The sequence below is a fragment of the Hemiscyllium ocellatum genome, chromosome 11 (assembly GCF_020745735.1).
Source record: "Hemiscyllium ocellatum isolate sHemOce1 chromosome 11, sHemOce1.pat.X.cur, whole genome shotgun sequence".
In the NCBI taxonomy this organism is placed as follows: Eukaryota; Metazoa; Chordata; class Chondrichthyes; order Orectolobiformes; family Hemiscylliidae; genus Hemiscyllium; species Hemiscyllium ocellatum.
Window position 1 is genome coordinate 37,912,006 of NC_083411.1, and position 20,643 is coordinate 37,932,648.

Sequence of the window (20,643 nt, forward strand, 5' to 3'; positions counted from 1 at the left end):
TGATCCAACTGTTTCAGAACCAGCTCTCAGTATGAACAGAATGTCTGACACTCCTGTTTATATCTGGCAGCCAAGGGTCCCTGATCAGGGAACTCATATCCTATGAGGTCCACCTGGCTGACCTCATTACAAGCACTACGTATTCAGCTTCTCAAATAGGATAATGCTCACAAATCGTGAGTCAATCCAATAAACCTTTGCTGTAGCACTGACTATACAAACTTATTTCTTCCATAGAAATGGAGACCAAAACTATGCCTTGAAGTCCTGCTGGGGTCTAACCAAAGCCTTATAGAGCTGTGGTATTTTTGTTTTCTACTCCCTTTTCAATAAAGGCTAATATGCCATCTGCCTTCTAAACCACTTGTTGTACCTGCCAGACAGCTATCTGTGTTTTATATGAATACACCTAATGCTCTAAGAATATCAACATTGAGAAGTTTCATTCTTAAAACAAAATTCTATCCTTTTTATTCTTACTACAAAAGCGAGTAACTTCACATAACCATAAATATTAACAAATGTGACGAAGCAAATGTGATGGGACGGCACAGTGGCTCAGTGGTTAGCACTGCTGCCTCACAGCACCAGGGTCCCAGGTTTGATTCCAGCCTCGGGCGACTGTCTGTGTGGGGTTTGCATATTTTCCCTGTGTCTGCGTGGGTTTCCTCCGGGTGTTCCAGTTTCCTCCCACAGTCCAAAGATGTGCAGGTTAGGTGAATTGGCCATGCTAAATTGCCCATAGTGTTAGGTGCATTAGTCAGAGGGAAATAGGTCTGGGTGGGTTCCTCTTCAGAGGGGTGGTGTGGACTGGTTAGGCCAAAAGGCCTGTTTCCACTCTTTGGGAATCTATAAATCTAATCTAAAAAATTGTAGGGGAAAAAGTGAGGTCTGCAGATGCTGGAGATCAGAGCTGAAAATGTGTTGCTGGAAAAGTGCAGCAGGTCAGGCAGTATCCAAGGAACAGGAAATTCGACGTTTCGGGCATAAGCCCTTCATCAGGAATGACATAGTTTGCAGCCAATAATGCGACATCGCTAGGCTATCGAATAGTGGGCTTCCTGATGAAGGGCTTATGCCCGAAACTTTGAATTTCCTGTTCCTTGGATGCTGCCTGACCTGCTGCGCTTTTCCAGCAACACATTTTCAGCTCTAAAAAATTGTACCCTACCCAATGAAACAAGAGAATGACCATGTTAGACATTCTGAGGTCAGTCCTAATTGAATAAGAGGGACTTGCTCCCACCATCAGAGGGAACAAAGTGCAACATTTTTGTGTAGGAAAGCCAGCAGGATTAGCTGAACATGCACTGAATATCAGACAAGACAGGAATACATTTAACTTATTGGTCCCACTATTCGATAGGAGAAAGTGAGGACTGCAGATGCTGGAAATCAGAGCTGAAAATGTGTTGCTGGTCAGGCAGCATCCAAGGAGGAGGAGAATCGACATTTCGGGCATGAGCCCTTCTTCAGGAAGCCCACTATTCGATAGCCTAGCAATGTCACATTATTGACTGCAAACTATGTCTAAATGTTAAGTTTGGCTTCATTTATGATAAAGAGTTACTTCAGTGTTATGTAAGACTGTTCCCAGCAACAGATCGGGAGAGAAATTGGAAAGGAAAAATGTTGAACTAATCAGTGGGAATCTATAATGTGAGAGGGTTTCACATGTCATATTAGGCTTGGGTCAAGCATACAGCTAAAGTGAAAATATCCCTATGAGCAGTGCTGGATGGTCAGTTTCTGCCATACCACCCTGTGGCTCCTCCACTAAGTGAGATTTAACTTTCTATTTTTCTTGTTCTGTCTGAAACTTCTTGGATCCTCCTTGACATTTACCATGATAATGTCTTTTCCCTACGATAGGGGAATTCAAAACTAGAGGGCATTTTTTTAAAGTGAGAGCAGAAAGATTTAAAAGAGACCTGAGGGGTAATTTTTTTCACATGGAGGGTGGTTCGTATGTGGACTGATGTGCTAGAGGAAGATAGATGCAGGTACTGTTACAACATTTAAAAGACATCTGGATAGGTAGATGAATAGGAAGATTTTAGAGGGATATGGGCCAAATTTGGTTGGCATGGATGAGTTGGACTGAATGAGTTTGTTTCTCTGCTATGGCTTTATGACTCTAAATGTTTGGCTCCGTCCTGTCATCTTCGATCACCTTCTTACTCCTTTCTTGCCTTATGACTGAAAGCCGAACTCCTTCAATTTCTGCTCTGACGCTTTTTTGATACTGCTGGCCTATCTTCAGTTCTGGTTACTTCAGTTTTTCAGATATGCTAATCAAAGTACAGTAAGTATCATTTACAAGTAATGCAATCTATCTCTAGCCAAATTCCAAACGAAGGTTATATCTTGAGTGTCACAGCTCAAAAGGCCAAGCAAATTGTTAACATTCATCGAAAGATACAGTCATGAACAATTGTTTGTTTATTGTACGGTTACATTTTGCTTCTTTTTATCTTTCTCTAGCTCTCACTCCCCCTCTCTCTCGCTGTCTGTCTGTCTGTATGCCCTTTTATCTTTATCGTCCTTCTGTTCCTTTCAACTTCCCGTGTCTCTCACTCCTCTAATCCCTCCCCAAAACTCCTAACTCTGACAAAATCCTGAGATTGTGCAGTTCTTGAGAAAGTAACATGAACTATTCCAGAAAGTATACTGAGGTCCACAGAGCAACAGAAATTGGGCTGCAGCTAACTTACTGGTTCACTGGTTAGGGTGTATTAATGGCTGGGGTATCTGTGGAAGAAAGGAAGAAGTATGCATTTTCTTGATTCATCAACTCCTTCATGTGGAAATGTTGAATTATTTCCTGGTATAGTTCCAAGTATACAGGTCGCTCCACAATAACTTAACCACTATAGTGATGCAAGTTTTAATACTAACTAAATATTAGCAAGCCATTTTACCACAAGGAAATGATCACACAACCCAGGAGAAATCACTCGATAGCAGACATGTAGGAACATTTCCCAATGGAGAAACATTGAGCTAAATTCTCATACTTCCATTGTCACCCACTGAGATAAACAAACTCAGCATAAACTAACAATGGAACAAGCTGAATTATGCTAAGAGTTACACTAAAAACAAAATAAAGATCCTCGGTCATGTTCACAGTGTGATTCATTGAAGCATTCAAGGAGTTACATATATAAATACACAGGACCTGTTTTATGCAAGTAAATTTTGTCCATATGCTGCACTGTTTTCAAAAGAGGGGCATGGAGACAGCCAACATCTGCTGCAACCCCATGGCAAACCCTGACTAATCACAAACTATCTACCTGATCTAAGAATTAAGATTGACAGTTAATTGTTTCTGCTGCATCTCCATACCGTTGATGGTCTAATCAATCAGTACTGTCCTCTCACACCATATAAAGTGGTGTCCTTTTGCTCAAGTCTGTTTGCTACTTTGGTGAGCACAAAATGGAATCTTCAACTTGCAGTCTCTATTTAGCAGTGTTTAAGTTCTGAATGAGTATTCTGTTACAACACATTCCAGCCTCAAAATCCCACTGAAATGCTACGATGTTGGCTTTATTGTAGTATTCAATGGTTTAATGGACCTATGTTTGATTAATTTAATCTGTTCAATGATCTTTTTCATTACACTTTGATGCATAAACTATAAAGAAGCTAAGTAACTGATATAAATCAGAATTCTGGCTGAAGCTGAAAGCATATGTGTAGAAATCATTTAAGTCCCAAAATATTTTAAAATATTATTAATAAACCTGTTGATTTGGAAACTGGATTTTTGCTAAGATAGATACATAATGTAAGGTAGTAAGCCAGCAAACCAGTGAATGTTTAGCTCTCCTATGTAAATTCACTTTACAGAAATTTACATATTATAGAATAGTTAAAAGTTATTCTTGGTGTCAATCTCAAGCGGTCAAAAATAGCAGTATTAATTTAATAACATTTCACATGAAACATTAAACTGAGAGGCCTGTGCTTTTTGAAGATGCTTTATTAAATTCTAAACAAGTTTAGAATTAAGATTTCAATTGCAATGCAAAACTAACACAGTTGACTTCCTTCCATGCATGCCTCATTACAATACAAATAGTAAATTGTTTTCCAAATTCTTTCAGGACAGAGTCTCCAAGCCTTTAGCAAAAATAGCAGTAGAGAGAGCTGTAGAGAAACCTTCTCAGCGACAGGGTGACGGGAGTACTTCCTGTCATCAGAGCCAAGAAAAATGTAAGACTTCCTGCCAACATTTAACGAATGGGTCTATATTCATGTAGAGAGGAGGGTAAAGTGATTTCTTTGTTTCAATGATGGAACTGAAATGTAGACACATTACGGCACCTCTACTGAACTCTTCTGGTAACAACTGTTTTTACTGTCCTTTGCTTTCTTACTATCGACTCTGAGAAGCAATAACTGAGAAGCTGCTGCTTGAGGAGTTTCAGTTCCCTAAGCAGCAGCCCTTCCTGACTACCCCTACTAAGTGTCCATTCTTTACCTGTGAGTTGAGACAGTGTTGACAGGTTATGGAAGCATAGAGTGCATTGTGAATGAACTTTAGTCTAATCTTTGCCTGCTGTCCATACACACACACATTTTCAAGCAAAAAAATCATCATGATAAGTAATCATGTAAAATCTTCACTTCCCTAAATATATTTGATCGGGTGTTTACAGCATTTAAATTATTCCACTTAGCTGAGATTAGATCAGAACAGAGATGAATTCTGGTCAATATGGTTAAGGTACTTATGACAATAACCATTATGCAGCATGCAGATTAATAAATAAACAATCACTATAGTTTCGCTCCTTCTCTGGTTTGTTCATCATGCTCACCCACCTACCTGCTCCCCACTCCATGCCCTGCTCTGGGGCATGCAAATTGCTTTTCAAAAACAAAGGAGTTTCAAAGTCTTTAGCAATGCTATACTTGAACTGATCATTTGGGACAATGCAAGACAGAGAAAGTGGAGTAACCTTCCTTTTTTTGTCTTTTCCTTACGTCTCTGTCTCAGGTCCAAACACCTGACTTCTGCTGGGCACCAAACAAAGACCTTCACCTCACTACGTGACCAATTCCTTCAGTGTCACTGGGTCAAAACCATTCAACTCCTTCCCTAACATATTTCTAGGTGTATCAACACAAAAGGACTGCAATGGTTCAAGAAAGCAGTTCACCATAACCTCCTCAAAAGTTAATAGAGATGGACAATAAACGCTGGCCCAATCAATGATACCCACATCGCATGAATGAATAAAAGAAAGTGAGGGAAGACAGGTCTTATCTTTCCCTGTCACACAATGTTATCTGGGTGTCATTCCTCAAATTGTAATGAGGTGACAGTTCAACTCTTGTAGCACTGAGCCAAAACACCAAGAGGATAGAAATTTTAATTCCTTGTGCTCCATTAACTATTTTCAGCCAATCAGTAGCTGGGATGTTACAATTGCACTTTGAGACCTGAACATGGAGGGAAGAAAATAACCAGAATTAAAATGTTCGATATCTGATTAATGGCTCCATTGGGAAAGTATGAATGCCAGCATGTCAGATGGGAATAGGACTGGTCTTGGCTCTGCTGCTCCCATGAACTATTTTTTCTTTCCCTATGTTTAGTACAGAGGCACTGAAGACATCTCTAGAACACCAAATGCATTCCACATCTAAGATCAAGGAATACAGCACAGATGAGGCTTTCCTGTGTGGGATGGCAGATGTTGGGACCTGTAAAACTGGAATGTAGCTCATCCCACCACCTACCCATCCAGCCTGTCATTTTATCATTGACAGCAGAGGTGCCAGGAAACACACTCACCAGGGTGCAAATTGAGGCTCTTAAATGGCCACTGAACAATCTCCTCCCATGGACACAGGGATTTTGCCATGTCCAATCTGCTAGGTGAAATGTAGCAGGCTTGTGGCTGGTAAAATGAATGGTTGCCTCCAGTGCCTATCAGAAGACTTCCCATATTTTAATTCTCACAGCGCCCAGTTTCCTTACCACCTCTGTTTGATGATCCTGTACTCCAGACCCCTCATGGGCTCTATCAACCTAGTCCCAGTGAATCTCTTGATTCATCTTTAAGGTAGCTTCCATCTCTACACTATGTCTCCCTCTGAAACTGACTGCAGTCCCACAGTGAGCACCACTCCCAATGAACAAACACTGCCTGTAAAAGAGAACTGTTTGATTCACCAGATCCTCTCAGATGTGCAACTTCCTCCCTGAGTGTGGTGAGATGGCTCAACACCACTGCCAGGTTACAATATGGCCTCAGGTTTGATACTTGGGCTTTTTCATCTTTGTGTGACAATGGGTACGACCTTTACCCACTGAGTTTTCAAAGCAGCACTCCAAGCTCTGTAAACTTTTATAATTCAGTTTATTTCCAGGCAGTGCTTGGAGTAATGGTGTAGTTGGTATTATCCTTACTGTAATTAAACAGGAACAACAAAGAAAAATGATCAACTGTATTTCAGTTCCCTTTACAAAACAGTGGAGTGACCTGTCAGCATTCTTACATTGCCAGTGTGCTATCAAAAATGGCAATCTCGTCATAACCATCCAATACATAGAGAAAGGAAACTTTGTTCCCCTAATGGCATCTCAGTCCTGAATGTTTAAGTCAGGAGAGATATCTTTTGAGGAAGTACAATGTTTCAAACTCAGTTTCACTCCCACAAGGCAACAAAAATGGATTTCTGTCTCGATGGCCCTCTCAAAAGCCCTAAACTATGACATAAAAAGCTTTACAGTGTTCTGACCCATGATACCATTCAGCACTCCTACATAAGGAAAAGCATGTTTTAAATAAAATGACTCATCCCAGCTGGGCCTCACAATTTACCCCAGCATCCAGTGTTATTACAATGAAACCATTTGTCCCTCCCTTGGCACACAACTGAGAAAACAGTGATTTGGTGAGATTTGATTTAAAACCTTCAGTATTTTTACCAAACATTTTCCAGACACAAATCTCAACTCCAGCACAATAATAAAAAAGATGACATTGACAAATTTCCAGTACTGGTCATTGTTAACTCATTCATTGTGCTCAAGTATTTGGCTGGTGTTCCAACCGTACTGATTTCAATAACAGTGCCTGCATGCACTTAACACTAGTGAAAAATTATAGGAGAAAATTATTGCAGATGTTGGAATCTGTACTGAAAACAACAAAAGCTAGAGAACACAGCAGGTCAGACAGTATCCATGGATGCTGCCTGTCCTACTGTTATCTCCAGCATTTGTTGTTTTCAGTGAAAAAGTTATAGCATTTGGCACTTTTTGTACCTGGGACTGAAGTGTCAATAGCAGCCATATTTACATCTTACTGACATTACTTGCTTTAATCAGTTTGTACTTAGTTTGCCCTTGGGTTCAAAGAATTATGAGTCAATTCATCACTCTAGGATTAAAAGCCATAGTCCCAGAATTTCTTCAGAGCTGCTGCAGTGCAGTTACATTAGGAGCAGCTTTGATAAAACTCCAAGACATAATTATCTGTCTCCTCACTGCAGTACATTCTTGGAGGTACCATCCTTTCCATGTGATGCTATGTCAACTCCGATTCATATTTTCAGACCAAAGATTTTGTTACACTATTTGAAGAAAAAAGGGAATTCTGATAGTCTCTCCTACATAACAACTATGTTAAACTGATTCTTCATCTGATTGGTGTTTGTGAGATCTTCTTCAAATGTCTGCACTTTGAACATCACAATCCCTGATTGTTAGTCTCCAGACACCTCTGGGGTGCCGTGATACTTTCAGTAGTGGAGGATGGTGGGAGAGATGGAAACACACAGACATTCAATGAACCGTTGGTTAAAGTCCTGTAGGACCGTGTTAACAGGCTATGGAGGGCCAAAAGCAATTTTCAAATTACTGATCCCAAAACTGAAAAGATTTTTCAGGAAAGAACATGTTATTCTCATGGGAAGGGTCTAGTACACTTTCATTAACCGTTTACTCACTCCTGCATTAGGAGACAACTGGTCCTCTATGTCCTGTCTCATGTAAGCTGCTGGGTGGAAGGAAAGCCCACCTGCTTTTGAGGATTCCCTGGTAGCACTCCATACTCAATTTAGGGTTCTGCATTTGAAGATATTGTCCCATCTGAAAATAGTTAGCATCCTTTCCTTTATTAGTTAGAGAACTGAGTATTGGAGTTGGGAGGTCATGTTGCAATGTACAGGACATTGGTTAGGGCAATTTTGGAATATTGTGTGAAATTATGGTCTCGCTCCAGATCCTTCATGTTGTGAAACATGAAAGGATTCAGAAATGATTTACAAAAATGTTGCCAGAGTTGGATGAAGTATATTTAAGAGGGAAATCAGGAAAGCAAAAAGGGGGCATGAGATAGCTTTGGCATATAGAATTAAGGAGAATCCAAAAGGTTTTTACAAATACATTAAGGACAATAGGGTAACTAGGGAGAGAATAGGGCCTCTCAAAGATCAGCAAGGTGGCCTTTGTGTGGAGCCGCAGAAAATTGGGGAGATACTAAATGAGAATTTTGCATCAGTATTTACTGTGGAAAAGGATATGGAAGATATTGGCTGTAGGGAAATAGATGGTGATATCTTGCAAAATGTCCAAATTATACTGGAGGAAGTCTGGATTTCTTGAAACAGGTAAAGGTGGATAAATCCCCAGGACCTGATCAGGTGTACCCTAGAACTCTGTGGGAAGCTAGAGAAGTGATTGCTGGGGCCCTAGCTGAGATAGTTGTATCATCGATAGTCACAGGTGAGGTCCTGGAAGACTGGAGGTTGGCTAAAGTGGTGCCACTGTTTAAGAAGGGTGGTAATGACAAGCCAGAGAACTATAGACCGGTGAGCCTGATGTCGGTGCTGGACAAGTTTTTGGAGGGAATCCTGAGCGACAGGATGTACATATATTTGGAAAGGGAAGGACTAATTAGGGATAGTCAGCATGGCTTTGTGCGTGGGAAATCATGTCTCAAAAACTTGATTGAGGTTTTTCAAGAAGTAATAAAGAGGATTGATGAGGGTAGAGCTGTAGATGTGATTTATATGGATTTCAGTAAGGCGTTCAACAAGGTTCCCCAAGGGAGACTGATTAGCAAGGTTAGATCTAATGGAATACAGGAAGAACTAGGCATTTGGATACAGAACTGATTCAAAGGTAGAAGACAGAGGGTGGTGCTGGAGGGTTGTTTTTCAGACTGGGCGCCTGTGACGAGTGGAGTGCCACAAGGATCGGTGCTGGGTCCTCTACTTTTTGTCATTTGCATAAATGATTTGGATGCAAGCATAAGAGGTACAGTTAGTAAGTTTGCAGATGACACCAAAATTAGAAGTGTAGTGGACAGCGAAGAGGGTTACCTCAGATTACAACAGGATCATTACCAGATGGGCCAATGGGCTGAGAAGTGGCAGATGGAGTTTAATTCAGATAAATATGAGATGCTGCATTTTAGAAAAGCAAATCTTCACAGGACTTATACACTTAATGGTAAGGTCCGAGGAAGTGTTGCTGAACAAAGAGACTTTGGTGCTCAGGTTCATAGCTCCTTGAAAGTGGAGTCGTGGGTAGATAGGATAGTGGTATGCTTTCCTTTATTGGTCAGAGTATTGAGTACAGGAGTTGGGAAGTCATGTTGCGGCTGTACAGGACATTGGTTACGCCACTATTGAAATATTGTGTGCAATTCTGGTCTCCTTCCTATCGGAAAGATGTTGTGAAACTTGAAAGGGTTCAGGAAAGATTTACAAGGATGTTGCCATGGTTGGAGGATTTGAGCTATAGGGAGAGGCTAAACAGGCAGGGGCTGTTTTCCCTGGAGCGTTGGAGGCTGACGGGTGACCTTATAGAGGATTACAAAATTATGAGGGCCATGGATCGGGTAAATAGGCGAAGTCTTTTCCCTGGGATCGGGGAGTCCAGAACTAGAGGGCATAGGTTTAGGGTGAGAGGGGAAAGATATAAAAGAGACCTACGGAGCATATTTTCACACAGAGGGTGGTGCGTGTATGGAATGAGCTGCCAGAAGAAGTGGTAGAGGCTGTTACAATTGCAACATTTAAAAGGTATCTGGGTGGATATATGAATAGGAAGGGTTTGGAGGGATATGGGCTGGGTGCTGGCAGATGGGACTAGATTGGGTTGGGATATCTGGTCAACATGGGCAGGTTGGACAGAAGGGTCTGTTTCCATGCTGTACATCTCTATGATTCTATGATTCTATTTGAGCTCTAAGGAGAGGCTGAACAGGATGGGGCTGTTTTCCCTGGAACATCGGAGGCTGAGGGTGACCTTATAGCGGTTTACAAAATTATGAAGGGCATGGATAAGGTAAATAGACAAAGTCTTTTCCCTGGGGTGGGGGAGTCCAGAACAAGAGGGCATAGGTTTAGGGTGAGGGGATAGATATAAAAGAGACCTAAGGAGCAACTTTTTCACGCAGAAGGTAGTACTTGTATGGAATGAGCTGCCAGAGGAAGTGGTGAGGGCTGGTACAATTACAACATTTAAAAGGATTCTGAATGGGTACATGAATAGGAAGAATTTAGAGGGATTTGGACCAAGTGCTGGCAAATGGAACTAGATTAATTTAGGATATCTGGTCGGCATCGACAAGTTGGACTGAAGGGTCTGTTTCCTTGCTGTATGTCTCTATTTCTCTATGACTCTATATGTAACCCTCCATCAAGATTGAAAGTGATCTGGGTGTCGTATTTTAAGCTGAGAATTAATATCAAGCCCCTTGCAAGAAAATAGCTATTGTGTTTATCTACACAATTGACTTCAAAATCATTTTTGTCTTCTTTATGTAGGAATCCATCTCAAATGCTGGGCAAAACACAAAAGAAAACTTGTGCCATGATGCATGATTTCTTATCTGTAGCTTCTAACCTTTTTCTTCTGTGCGACCTTTCGTGCTGTTGCAACAACGGTGAGAAAACTGTTGTCATCATCTTATGAAGGCATGATATGGTGTTAACCGAAATACCAGTAAAACTGAATTATGAGACTTACTGGTCTGAATCGTCTTGCATACTTCAAAATGGAGAATCAATACATTCACTTCCAAGTATTACAGTTTTCTAATTGGTTTCTTCCTCAGAGGCAATAGACAATAGACAATAGGTGCAGGAGTAGGCCATTCAGCCCTTCGAGCCTGCACCACCATTCAATATGATCATGGCTGATCATTCCTAATGAGCAGGCATGCTGGCTTAGACACTATTTCACCAATTCTCTTCTGATGTTAGTCTAAGGGGCTGTTCTACAGTTTGTAAAGGGGAATCAACCATGAATAAGACTCAGCAGAATAGGCTCTTGTCTTAGATTACCAAATTGTAGCAAATCACATCCTGTTATGATATACAGGTTGCATAAACATTTAGGCATATATACTATTACTAACTAAAGGGAGATAAGACACAAGTGTTTCCATCAGGAACTGTCCCAGTCTGCAATTAACTCAAACTGTTGATGCTGTATCTAGTGGATGTGTTATATATCAGAGTGGGTGGAGCTTTATCATAGAATAACACTATCATATTGATAAGCCTATCCAATACTTGTCGCATGCTGTTTTACAAACACTGTGATGGTCCTCTGGACTTTTCCCTTTTTTTATTCTACTCTTACATAGATCTTCACAAGGTAAAAACAATGACTGCAGATGCTGGATACCAGATTTTGGATTAGTGGTGATGGAAGAGCACAGCATGTTCCAAGGCAGTCAACCACACTGCCCTGTGCCCCAACTTTTCAACTCCCCCTCCCACTCTGCCGAGGACATGGAGGTCCTAGACCTCCTTCACCGGTGCTCCCTCACCACCAGACGCCTGGAGGAAGAACGCCTCATCTTCCGCCTCGGAATACTTCAACCCCAGGGCATCAATGTGGACTTCAACAGTTTCCTCATTTCCCCTTCCCCACCTCACCCTAGTTCCAAACTTCCAGCTCAACACTGTCCCCATGACTTGTCCTACCTGCCTATCTTCTTTTCCACCTATCCACTCCACCCTCCTCCCTGACCTATCACCTTCATCCCCTCCCCCACTCACCCATTGTACTCCATGCTACTTTCTCCGCACCGCCACCCTCCTCTAGCTTATCTCTCCATGTTTCAGGCTCTCTGCCTTTATTCCTGATGAAGGGCTTTTGCCCGAAACGTCGATTTTGCTGCTCCTCGGATGCTGCCTGAACTGCTAGATCTTCACAAGGTCCTGGGGAGTGTTGCTGAACAAAGAAGCCTTGGAGTGCAAGTTCAAAGTTCCACAAAAGTGGAGTCATAAGTAGATAGGTTTTGTGAAGAAGTTGTTTGGTAAGCTTACCTTTATTGGTCAGTGCATTGGCTGTAGGAGTTGGGAAGTCATGTAGCAGCTGTACAGGACATTGATTAGGCCATTTTTGGAATACTGCATGCAATTCCCTGCTAGGTGAAGGATGTTTTGAAACTTGAAAGGGTTCAGAAAAATTTGCAAGGATGTTGCCAGGGTTGGAGGATTTGAGCATAGGGAGAGGCTGAATAGGTTGGAGCTGTTTTCTCTGAAGCGTCAGAGGCTGAGGGGTGACCTTATAGAGGTTTATAAAATCATGAGGGGCATGGACAGGGCAAATAGAGAAGGTCTTTTCCCTGGGTTGGGGAACTCCAAAACTAGAGGCCATATGTTTAGGGTGAGAGGAGAAAGATTTAAAAGGGACCTATTTTTTCATGCAGAGGGTGGTGCATGTCTTAAGTGAGCTGCCAGAGGAAGTGGTGGAGACTGGTGCAATTGCAACATTTAAAAGGCATGTGGATGGGTGTATGAATAGGAAAGGTTTAGAGGGATGTGGGCCAAATGCTGGCAAATGGGACTAGATTAATTTAGGATATCTGGTCAGCATGGAAGAGTTAGACTGAAGAACTTGTTTCTGTGCTGTACAACTCTATGATTCTCTGACTTAGACTGCTCAAATTATAAACAAAAGTCTCCTGTTGCGACATGCAACAATAAATTTGGAAAGCGTGCAAGCAAATAAATAAAATAATTTCTATTTTCACTCCCCATTGCTGATGTATTTAACTTTTATCAAGCAGGAATAAGCTGAAACCCTGGTAAAGGTCAAGAACATGTTTTCAAACATAGTTATCTAAACACGACTAATATCACTGACCCTTTAACTGCGATGCAATTCGGCTATAAAATTATAAGATAAATATTGGATATGATACAGGTTTGGATATAGGTTTGACCCATATTTTACTATATTTCTCAACAAGAAACTGCAAATGTCAATTTTAGTAATGTCCCTGTAATCTATTTTTTTCCATTTATGTAATCTCTGGAAGTGTTAACTTTTTATGGCCACTGCTGAAGCATTATTCCCAAACGCAGGCTGATAAGCAGATGAAGGTACTTTTGTCAAAATGGTTCAATAAGTGTGCAGCAAGCCAAAAACTATTTTACAAGTATACTGCAAGTTGGCCACTACATTTTAGTTGTTACTAATGAACACGATGTTTTACTGTGTTGGTACAAGATCAGTTTTATGGCACTCAAGCTCTGAAGTTGGAAACACAAATGACTTTATGCTGATAATTGTGCTTCGCAGAATGAACAATTTTACTACAGGAAAATGGAACATTTTTTCTTACATAATGAAGGTCATTGCACACACTGCATGAAACGCTTTGAATAAAATAGCAATTCGATAAGAAACTTTTCGATAATTTTTTGGGCCCAATTTGAACTCAATGTGGTGTTCATTAACTTTGAATTCACACTCCTGGTTACAATATTTGCTGTATGAAATTCTCTTCCCGTTTTAAGCACATCAACAGTATTTTCACACTCTCTGAAAGATAGCTTCAGTTAAGTGATTTAGGGTGTTCATATTGTAATACCACTGTATATTTGTAAAATCCTCATTAATATTGTCACCAGATTAAGCTAAACAGAAACCCCGGTGGAGTACTGAGGATTGTTGTGTGATCTCAGGATGAAGATGCAAATTGAAGATTTATATTCCTGTCCAGTTGTTGTTGCAACATTATTTGAGGAAGAACAGTAAATTCTTTCAGTATCATAACTAATTTTCTTCTTTAATTGATATCAGCAAAAAAAACTATGGCTATTCTATTCAATGCTATGTGATCTTGCTTGAGAGAATAGTTATGTTTGTCTGCATAACAACAAACGTTGACCTCCAAAAATAATTCAGACAAGAAATCTTAACATAATTCTGGTGCTTAGATGGTTTGGGAAATGTTATGCTTAAGCCTGTAGTATTATGACCAATACAGCTGGGTGATTTATTTACTTTTTTTTCCACATATTCAGCTTTTCTAGTCAAAAGCTAAACCAGTGCCTTGTTTTCCTGTTCCTGCCTGTAGTGCAAACTGAAGATTATATGTTAATATTCTAGGAAGAACAGCAGAATGCTTCTGATTTGCTAATGAACATTTATTCCTCAACCGATATCACAAAAACATATTATATGGAAACTTAATTGCAATTTGTGGAACTTTGTTGTGCACAATTTGACTAATGTGTTTTTTTATATATTTCAATAGTGACCACACTTCAAGTAATTCAGTTGCTGTGAAACATACTGAAATATTCTGAAGACATAAAAGGCACTTTATAAATGCAAGCTATACCTGTTTTTCATTCTCTGTCCTTCTTCCATACAAGCAATAATGTATTGATAGGGATCATTCCATAGCTACTAGGTGTATAACCTTGCTGAAATGGCAATTTCAGATGTGTAAATCCAGGCCATTCAACCACAGGATGCATTGCTAGCAACCCTAATCTTATCATTAAATGAAATCAAACTCGACAATGATGTTTCTCTAAATCAAGATGCTCAACATAAAACCAATGTCTTTACCACTTCCATGTTGAGCTCAGTAAACATAGCATGGTCGAGACACAAGATTGTCTTGGACTAGATACCACAATTATTTTACCTCATTAAGTCTATGGATATGGCTGTGTAATGTTAATTTATTTATTTGTTTGTTGTTGTCTCATGTACTTTGTTACAAAACACAGTGAAATGTGTTGTACAACGTTGCCACTCTTCGACACCATCCTGCCTCTACCAATGCCATCGCCACTATTATTTCTTGCTGGACCTCACCAAAGCAGGTGCCACTGATGCTGCTGGATATTGCACTGGCTCAAACCTGATACTGTCACCACCAGGAACACAAACTGACTTTCACCATAGCAACCATGAGTCAGTGCTGGGCCTACTCGAGCCCGCGCTGGGTTCACTCACCGCCACTGATGTTGTCGCTGTGACCATACTCTTCAACAAGAGGTAAGTAATATAATAGAGAAAAGAAAATGAAAAGAAAAGCAGATGGAGTAGACAAGCGCTGGGCTCAGAAGCCCTACTCTACCACCATCTTACCAGAAAATAATCATAATTCTTCATTCCAAAATGCTCACAACATCAAACATGTACCCACCGGCTCTTCAACCTCATATGGAAGAGACTCGTAACATTTTTACAGCACAGAAGGAGGCCATGTGACCCATCATGTCCTTGCCAGTTTACAAAGATCTGACTATATCAATCCTATGTTCCAGCTTTTGGCCCGTAGCCCTGGAAGTTATGGTAATTCAAGTGAATATCAAATATTGCTCAACATTATGAATTTTTTCTGGCATAGACACCTTTTCAGGCAGTGAGTTTCTAGGCTCCCATCAACTGCTAGGTGAAAACAATTCTTTTGAATTCTCATTTTAGCCTCTGGCTCATACCTTAAACCTTTGTTTCCAGGTTATTGATCTCTCAACAGAGAAAGAGCCCTCCTAACAACCTACCTATCCCACTCATAATCTTATACACTTCTATCAGGACTTCTTTCAACCTTTGATATTCCAAGGTAAACAATCCCACCCTCTCCAATCTTTCTTAATAATTCAGTCCTTCCAGCCCAGCCAGTGCCCTGCTAAATCTCCTCTGCACTCTCACTAATATAATCACGTCCTTCCTAGAGACCAGAACTAAATGCGGTCCTCCAGTTGTGGGTTAACTAGGGTCTCATACAATTCTAGCATAATGTCCTTGCACTTGTAATCTGTGCCTCAGCTAATAATAAAAAAAGAGAAGTGTAAGTAGAAAAAGCTGTGATGTTCTAATGGATTCATTCCAAATTTGAAACGGGCAAAGCCTATAAACTAACTGATGGCTGGGCATTTTCCCCATATTTGAATCTGCTCAGTACAAAGATCTCACTCACTTACTGTCACACTTTGCTAAAATCCTGTTAGTAATACAATTCATTTTCTTCCCATTTGGAGTTAAAGCACCAAGATCATGGAAATTAAAGTATGGGGGCCCAGAAAGAAAGGTATAGAACTTAACAGGTCAAATGGAAATTTGAGTTTTTATGGATTTAAGAATTTCCATTAAAAATACTGCCTCACAATGGCAACCTAGAGTAGAATTTGTGTGCAACAACACGCTCATATGAAACATCATGCATCGACTCCCTTGTTCATATCTAAGTTCAAATTTAGCTGCTTCCAGTATGCCACTGGGTATTTATGTCAAATAGATCATTTTGATTTCATATCCAAATCATTGCAAAAGTTCAATAATTCTATGTTCAAAAATGAGTGTAAAACTATATTGCAATTTGGAAATAAATAGCACTGAAATCAAACAGGCTAAAATCAAACAGATCTGAAATGTTAACTCTATTTTTCTCTCCACAGATGTTGCCAGACTTGCTGAATATTTCCAACTTGTTTTCAATTTAAGATTTCTAACGTCACAACATTTTGCTTTTGTAAAAAATAAATGATTCTGTCAACTTGGCGCCAACTACATTGCTTGAGTTCTATCCTCTTTAAACCAGGCAAGGTCCAATCTCATCAGCACAATTTAAAGGAACCCCTCTGCCCCTGAAGGAAGGTGTCACTAATAAGAGACAGACACCCCATGCAAACTAAAACATATACTAATGGTTTCAACTTTTAAGAAAAAAACATTTCAGCAATTCCCACTAGATCTGGAAGGTTTAAAATGAACTGTTTGTTTCTAATTCTGAAGAGTCATACCACAGTTTGGATGGTACTTCTATTTTTCTGTCCACACTTGTTGCCAGACCTGCTGAGTTTCTCCAGCATTTTCTGTTTTTGTTTCATATTTCCAGCATCTGCAGTATTTTGCCTTCTTAAGTGAACCGTTTAATTAAGTTTGATAATCAGCTGAGCATACACTAGAGTTTAAAATATTGATAGGTGGTTTGAGCAACCTTCCCTGTCAACCTTTAGCATCCTGCATTGGCGAATGACAACTTACATCAAGACCAGGAACAGATCCCACAAATTGTTCGTCTGTTTACCAGGTGACAAAAATGAATACGAGAAAGACTTGCATTTACAGAGTGCCTTTAATAGCTCTCCAACACTAGAAAGCACATCAATAAATGACTTATTTTGAAGTTATATATATATAGATGAATATACAGCACTTAACCTACAGCATGTGAGTTCATGGAATGCCCTGCCAGTAACAGTGGTGGACTCTCCCTCTTTATGGGCATTTAAACAGGAATTGGATAGGCATATGGAGGAAAGTGGGCTAGTGTAGGTTAGGTGGGCTTGGATCGGCGCAACATCAAGGGCCGAAGGGCCTGTACTGCGCTGCATTTTTCTATGTTCAATGTTCTATGATCCCACAACAAGCAATGCGTTTAGTGACCAAGAAATTTATTACTTGTGGTAATAGATGAGCAATAATTGTTGGCCAGGATTGGAATAAATCTTTCACATTTAAATAAATAGAGATGTCAGTTCAATGTTTGCATCCATCTGAGTTAGCAGATGGGGTCTCTTCCAAAAGGCAGAACCTCCAAGAATACGGTATTACCTCAGTCCTGTACCAGGTTATGTTCTTATGATGAATGCAGATTTCTCCAGCTTTCTCATTTCCCCTCCCTCCACCTTATCTCAGTCCCAACCCTTGGACTCAGCGCCGCCTTCTTGACCTGCAATCTTCTTCCTGACCTCTCTGCCCCCACCCCCTCTCTGGCCTATCACCCTCACCTTAACCTCTTTCCACCTATTGCATTCCCAATGCCCCTCCCCCAAGTCCCTCCTCCCTACCTTTTATCTTAGCCTGCTTGGTACACCCTCCTCATTCCTGAAGAAGGGCTTATGCCCGAAATGTTGATTCTCCTGCTCCTTGGATGCTGCCTGACCTGCTGCGCTTTTCCAGCAACACATTTTTCAGCTATGTTCTTATGTCCTCTGGAGAACATTAACCCATAAATTGCTAATGCAAATATAAGAGAGCAAACTGACAGAAGCAGTGAAATTTAAGATTATGGAACCGTTTAAGATTATGAAGGTAGTGAAAGGAATGCTGCAACTTATGGATATGTAAAAATGAAACATAGCTTCTGGTAGACTGCATAATAGTAAGTCACACTGACACTACTGCTGAATTATTCTCCACGAAAGGTTTCCAGTGATATTGGGAAGAATCTCGAAATTCAGGACCTTACCAAAGTTTCTTCTCAACACCATCTGGTAAAAATGTTTATTAGGTGTATTCTGGAGGTAATGATCTTCAGAATGTAGTAAGAATGAACATGGGAAATCCCTCCATAAAGTCAGAATGACCCAGAGGATGTCTGTATGTATAAAGTAATACAGAGGAGTTGGGAAAAATTCTGGGACCATGCACTAATGAGAAACTCCATCAGAGTGAGAATGAAGCTGGGCAGAACTGCTGCAAGGTGTAAACCTTTGACAAAGTTATATCCAGGAGATGTCACTCTAACAAAGACATATCAATGAAACCATGCATCAGACATTAATGGGTTAATAATTGTGTTGTCTATAAGTGGCTCAGATACTTGAGTGGAGACAATCAGCAAATTACCATTGGTTTAGGTGATTCTGCAAGTTACTAGTTATCAATTGGTTAATCAAAGCAACAGAGATAATCTGCAATTATCAATAGATTAATTATACTAGATACAGTGAATAAAACATAAACCTTTACAATTTGCTCTCTCTGGACAACTGCAAAATTGTAATCGGATATTTTGAGTTATAGGTACTGAATGAATTTAAAAGTACAGTTAGAAACTTTAAAAACAAAGTATTCCCTGCATCTCAGTTACCAGTCATTGTTCATTATAAAAGAGAATCTTTTCCTGATGGCTAGCAGTCTTTCTTTAAATTTATAATTTACTATATTAATATTATTTATATTATAAAGAACTTTCTATGAGAAAATTTAACAACAAAAACAGAAAGTGCTTCGTAATGCTACAAACTGATTTCTAAAGTAAAACTAACATTTTAAAATGTGAGCTCTTTAAAAAGTTTACCTCTGCGGTTGGGAATTATCTTTTCAAACCAACCTTTTCTGTCTCTGATGTTTTAAACATTCGGCTTCCACTTTCTGCTTTTTGTTTCCTCTGGACTCCGTTATTCTGCAGGGGAGTCATGATGCCGTATCGATTCTTCAGTGCACATGTTTCTTGCTTCCCATGTCCAACAGGAGGAATGATTTGTGTACAGTATTTTCTTTGCAATCTGCATAAATCCCCTGATAATGATCTGACTGGACTTGTTGTTTGATCTCAGATGAGAGTTACACAGTTTTTCTTTCCACTGAGCTGGGACAGAGTCCAATTCTGATCCATGGGCTGTTCCTCCTTACTGACTAAATAAGGTCATCCTCATCTAGCTGTGCCTCATTTTACTGTAACCCTTTAGTGCTAACTGTACAGCAGTCTGCTTTACCAGTTCATATCCTAAGTTCTGAAAACTGATTTTTTTAGAAACTTCTAATATTTTTAGTTTATGCATTTGTAATAATAAAATTAGTATGACATTAATAAGACACCAGTTAGTAAGCAATTCTGATATCATTCCCAGAATGTATGCAACTCACAGTGTTCACTTACCATCGTAATTTTTTAATCTTTCAGTGACACCCAGGTTCAGTTCCCTGTTGATACTGAGTTAGTTAATCTCAGTAGGGGTAGCAAAAGGAATGCATGAGCAACAAGTCAGATAGGTTCTCAGGAAGGGTCACTCAACCTGAGAGATTAACTCTGATTTCTCACCACAGGTACCGCCAGACCTGCTGAGCTTCTCCAGCAAATTTGTTTTTGTTTCTGATTTACTGCATCCACGGTTCTTTTTGTACTGCCGTTGAGTTTTTAATTCAAATAGGTTTTCCTCTCCTGATCTCCATTTCAATGAAATCTGCATGTATAAAGACATTGGGTGAGGTCATCATAAAGCTTGAATACAACCTTCCAGCTCAGCACTGTCCTCATGACCTGTCCTACCTGCAAATCATCCTTCCCACCTATTCGCTCCACCATCCTCTCTGACCTATCACCTCCATCCCCACCCCCTTTCACCTAGTGGACTCTTTGCTACTTTCCCCCACCCTCCTCTCTGACCTATCACCTCCCTCCCCACCACCATTCACCTAGTGTACTCTTTGCTACTTTCTCCTACCCACCACCCCCCACCCCCATTTATCTCTCCACCCTGGAGGGTTCCTGCTTCTATTCCTGATGAATGCCTTTTGCCCGAAATGTCAATTTTCCTGCTCCTCGGATCCTGCCTCACCTGCTGTGCTTTTCCAGCACCACTCTGATATAAACTACACGGTGGATGAGCTGA

General features: G+C 40.3%; 1 protein-coding gene across 2 annotated transcripts in view; it reads right to left on the minus strand.

Annotated features, from left to right (window-relative positions):
• arhgap20b (Rho GTPase activating protein 20b) overlaps nt 1-19,582 on the minus strand; it is a 114,532-nt gene extending 94,950 nt beyond the window's left edge. The window contains exon 1 of one of the 2 annotated variants that reach the window (XM_060832520.1): nt 19,362-19,582. In XM_060832520.1, coding sequence (XP_060688503.1) covers nt 19,362-19,448 — 87 coding nt within the window. In that variant the 5' untranslated portion in view covers nt 19,449-19,582. Of the gene's footprint in view, nt 1-19,328 lie in introns of both variants that reach the window. The other variant, XM_060832521.1, reaches the window with a different exon arrangement.
• Nucleotides 19,583-20,643: the final 1,061 nt, after the last annotated feature.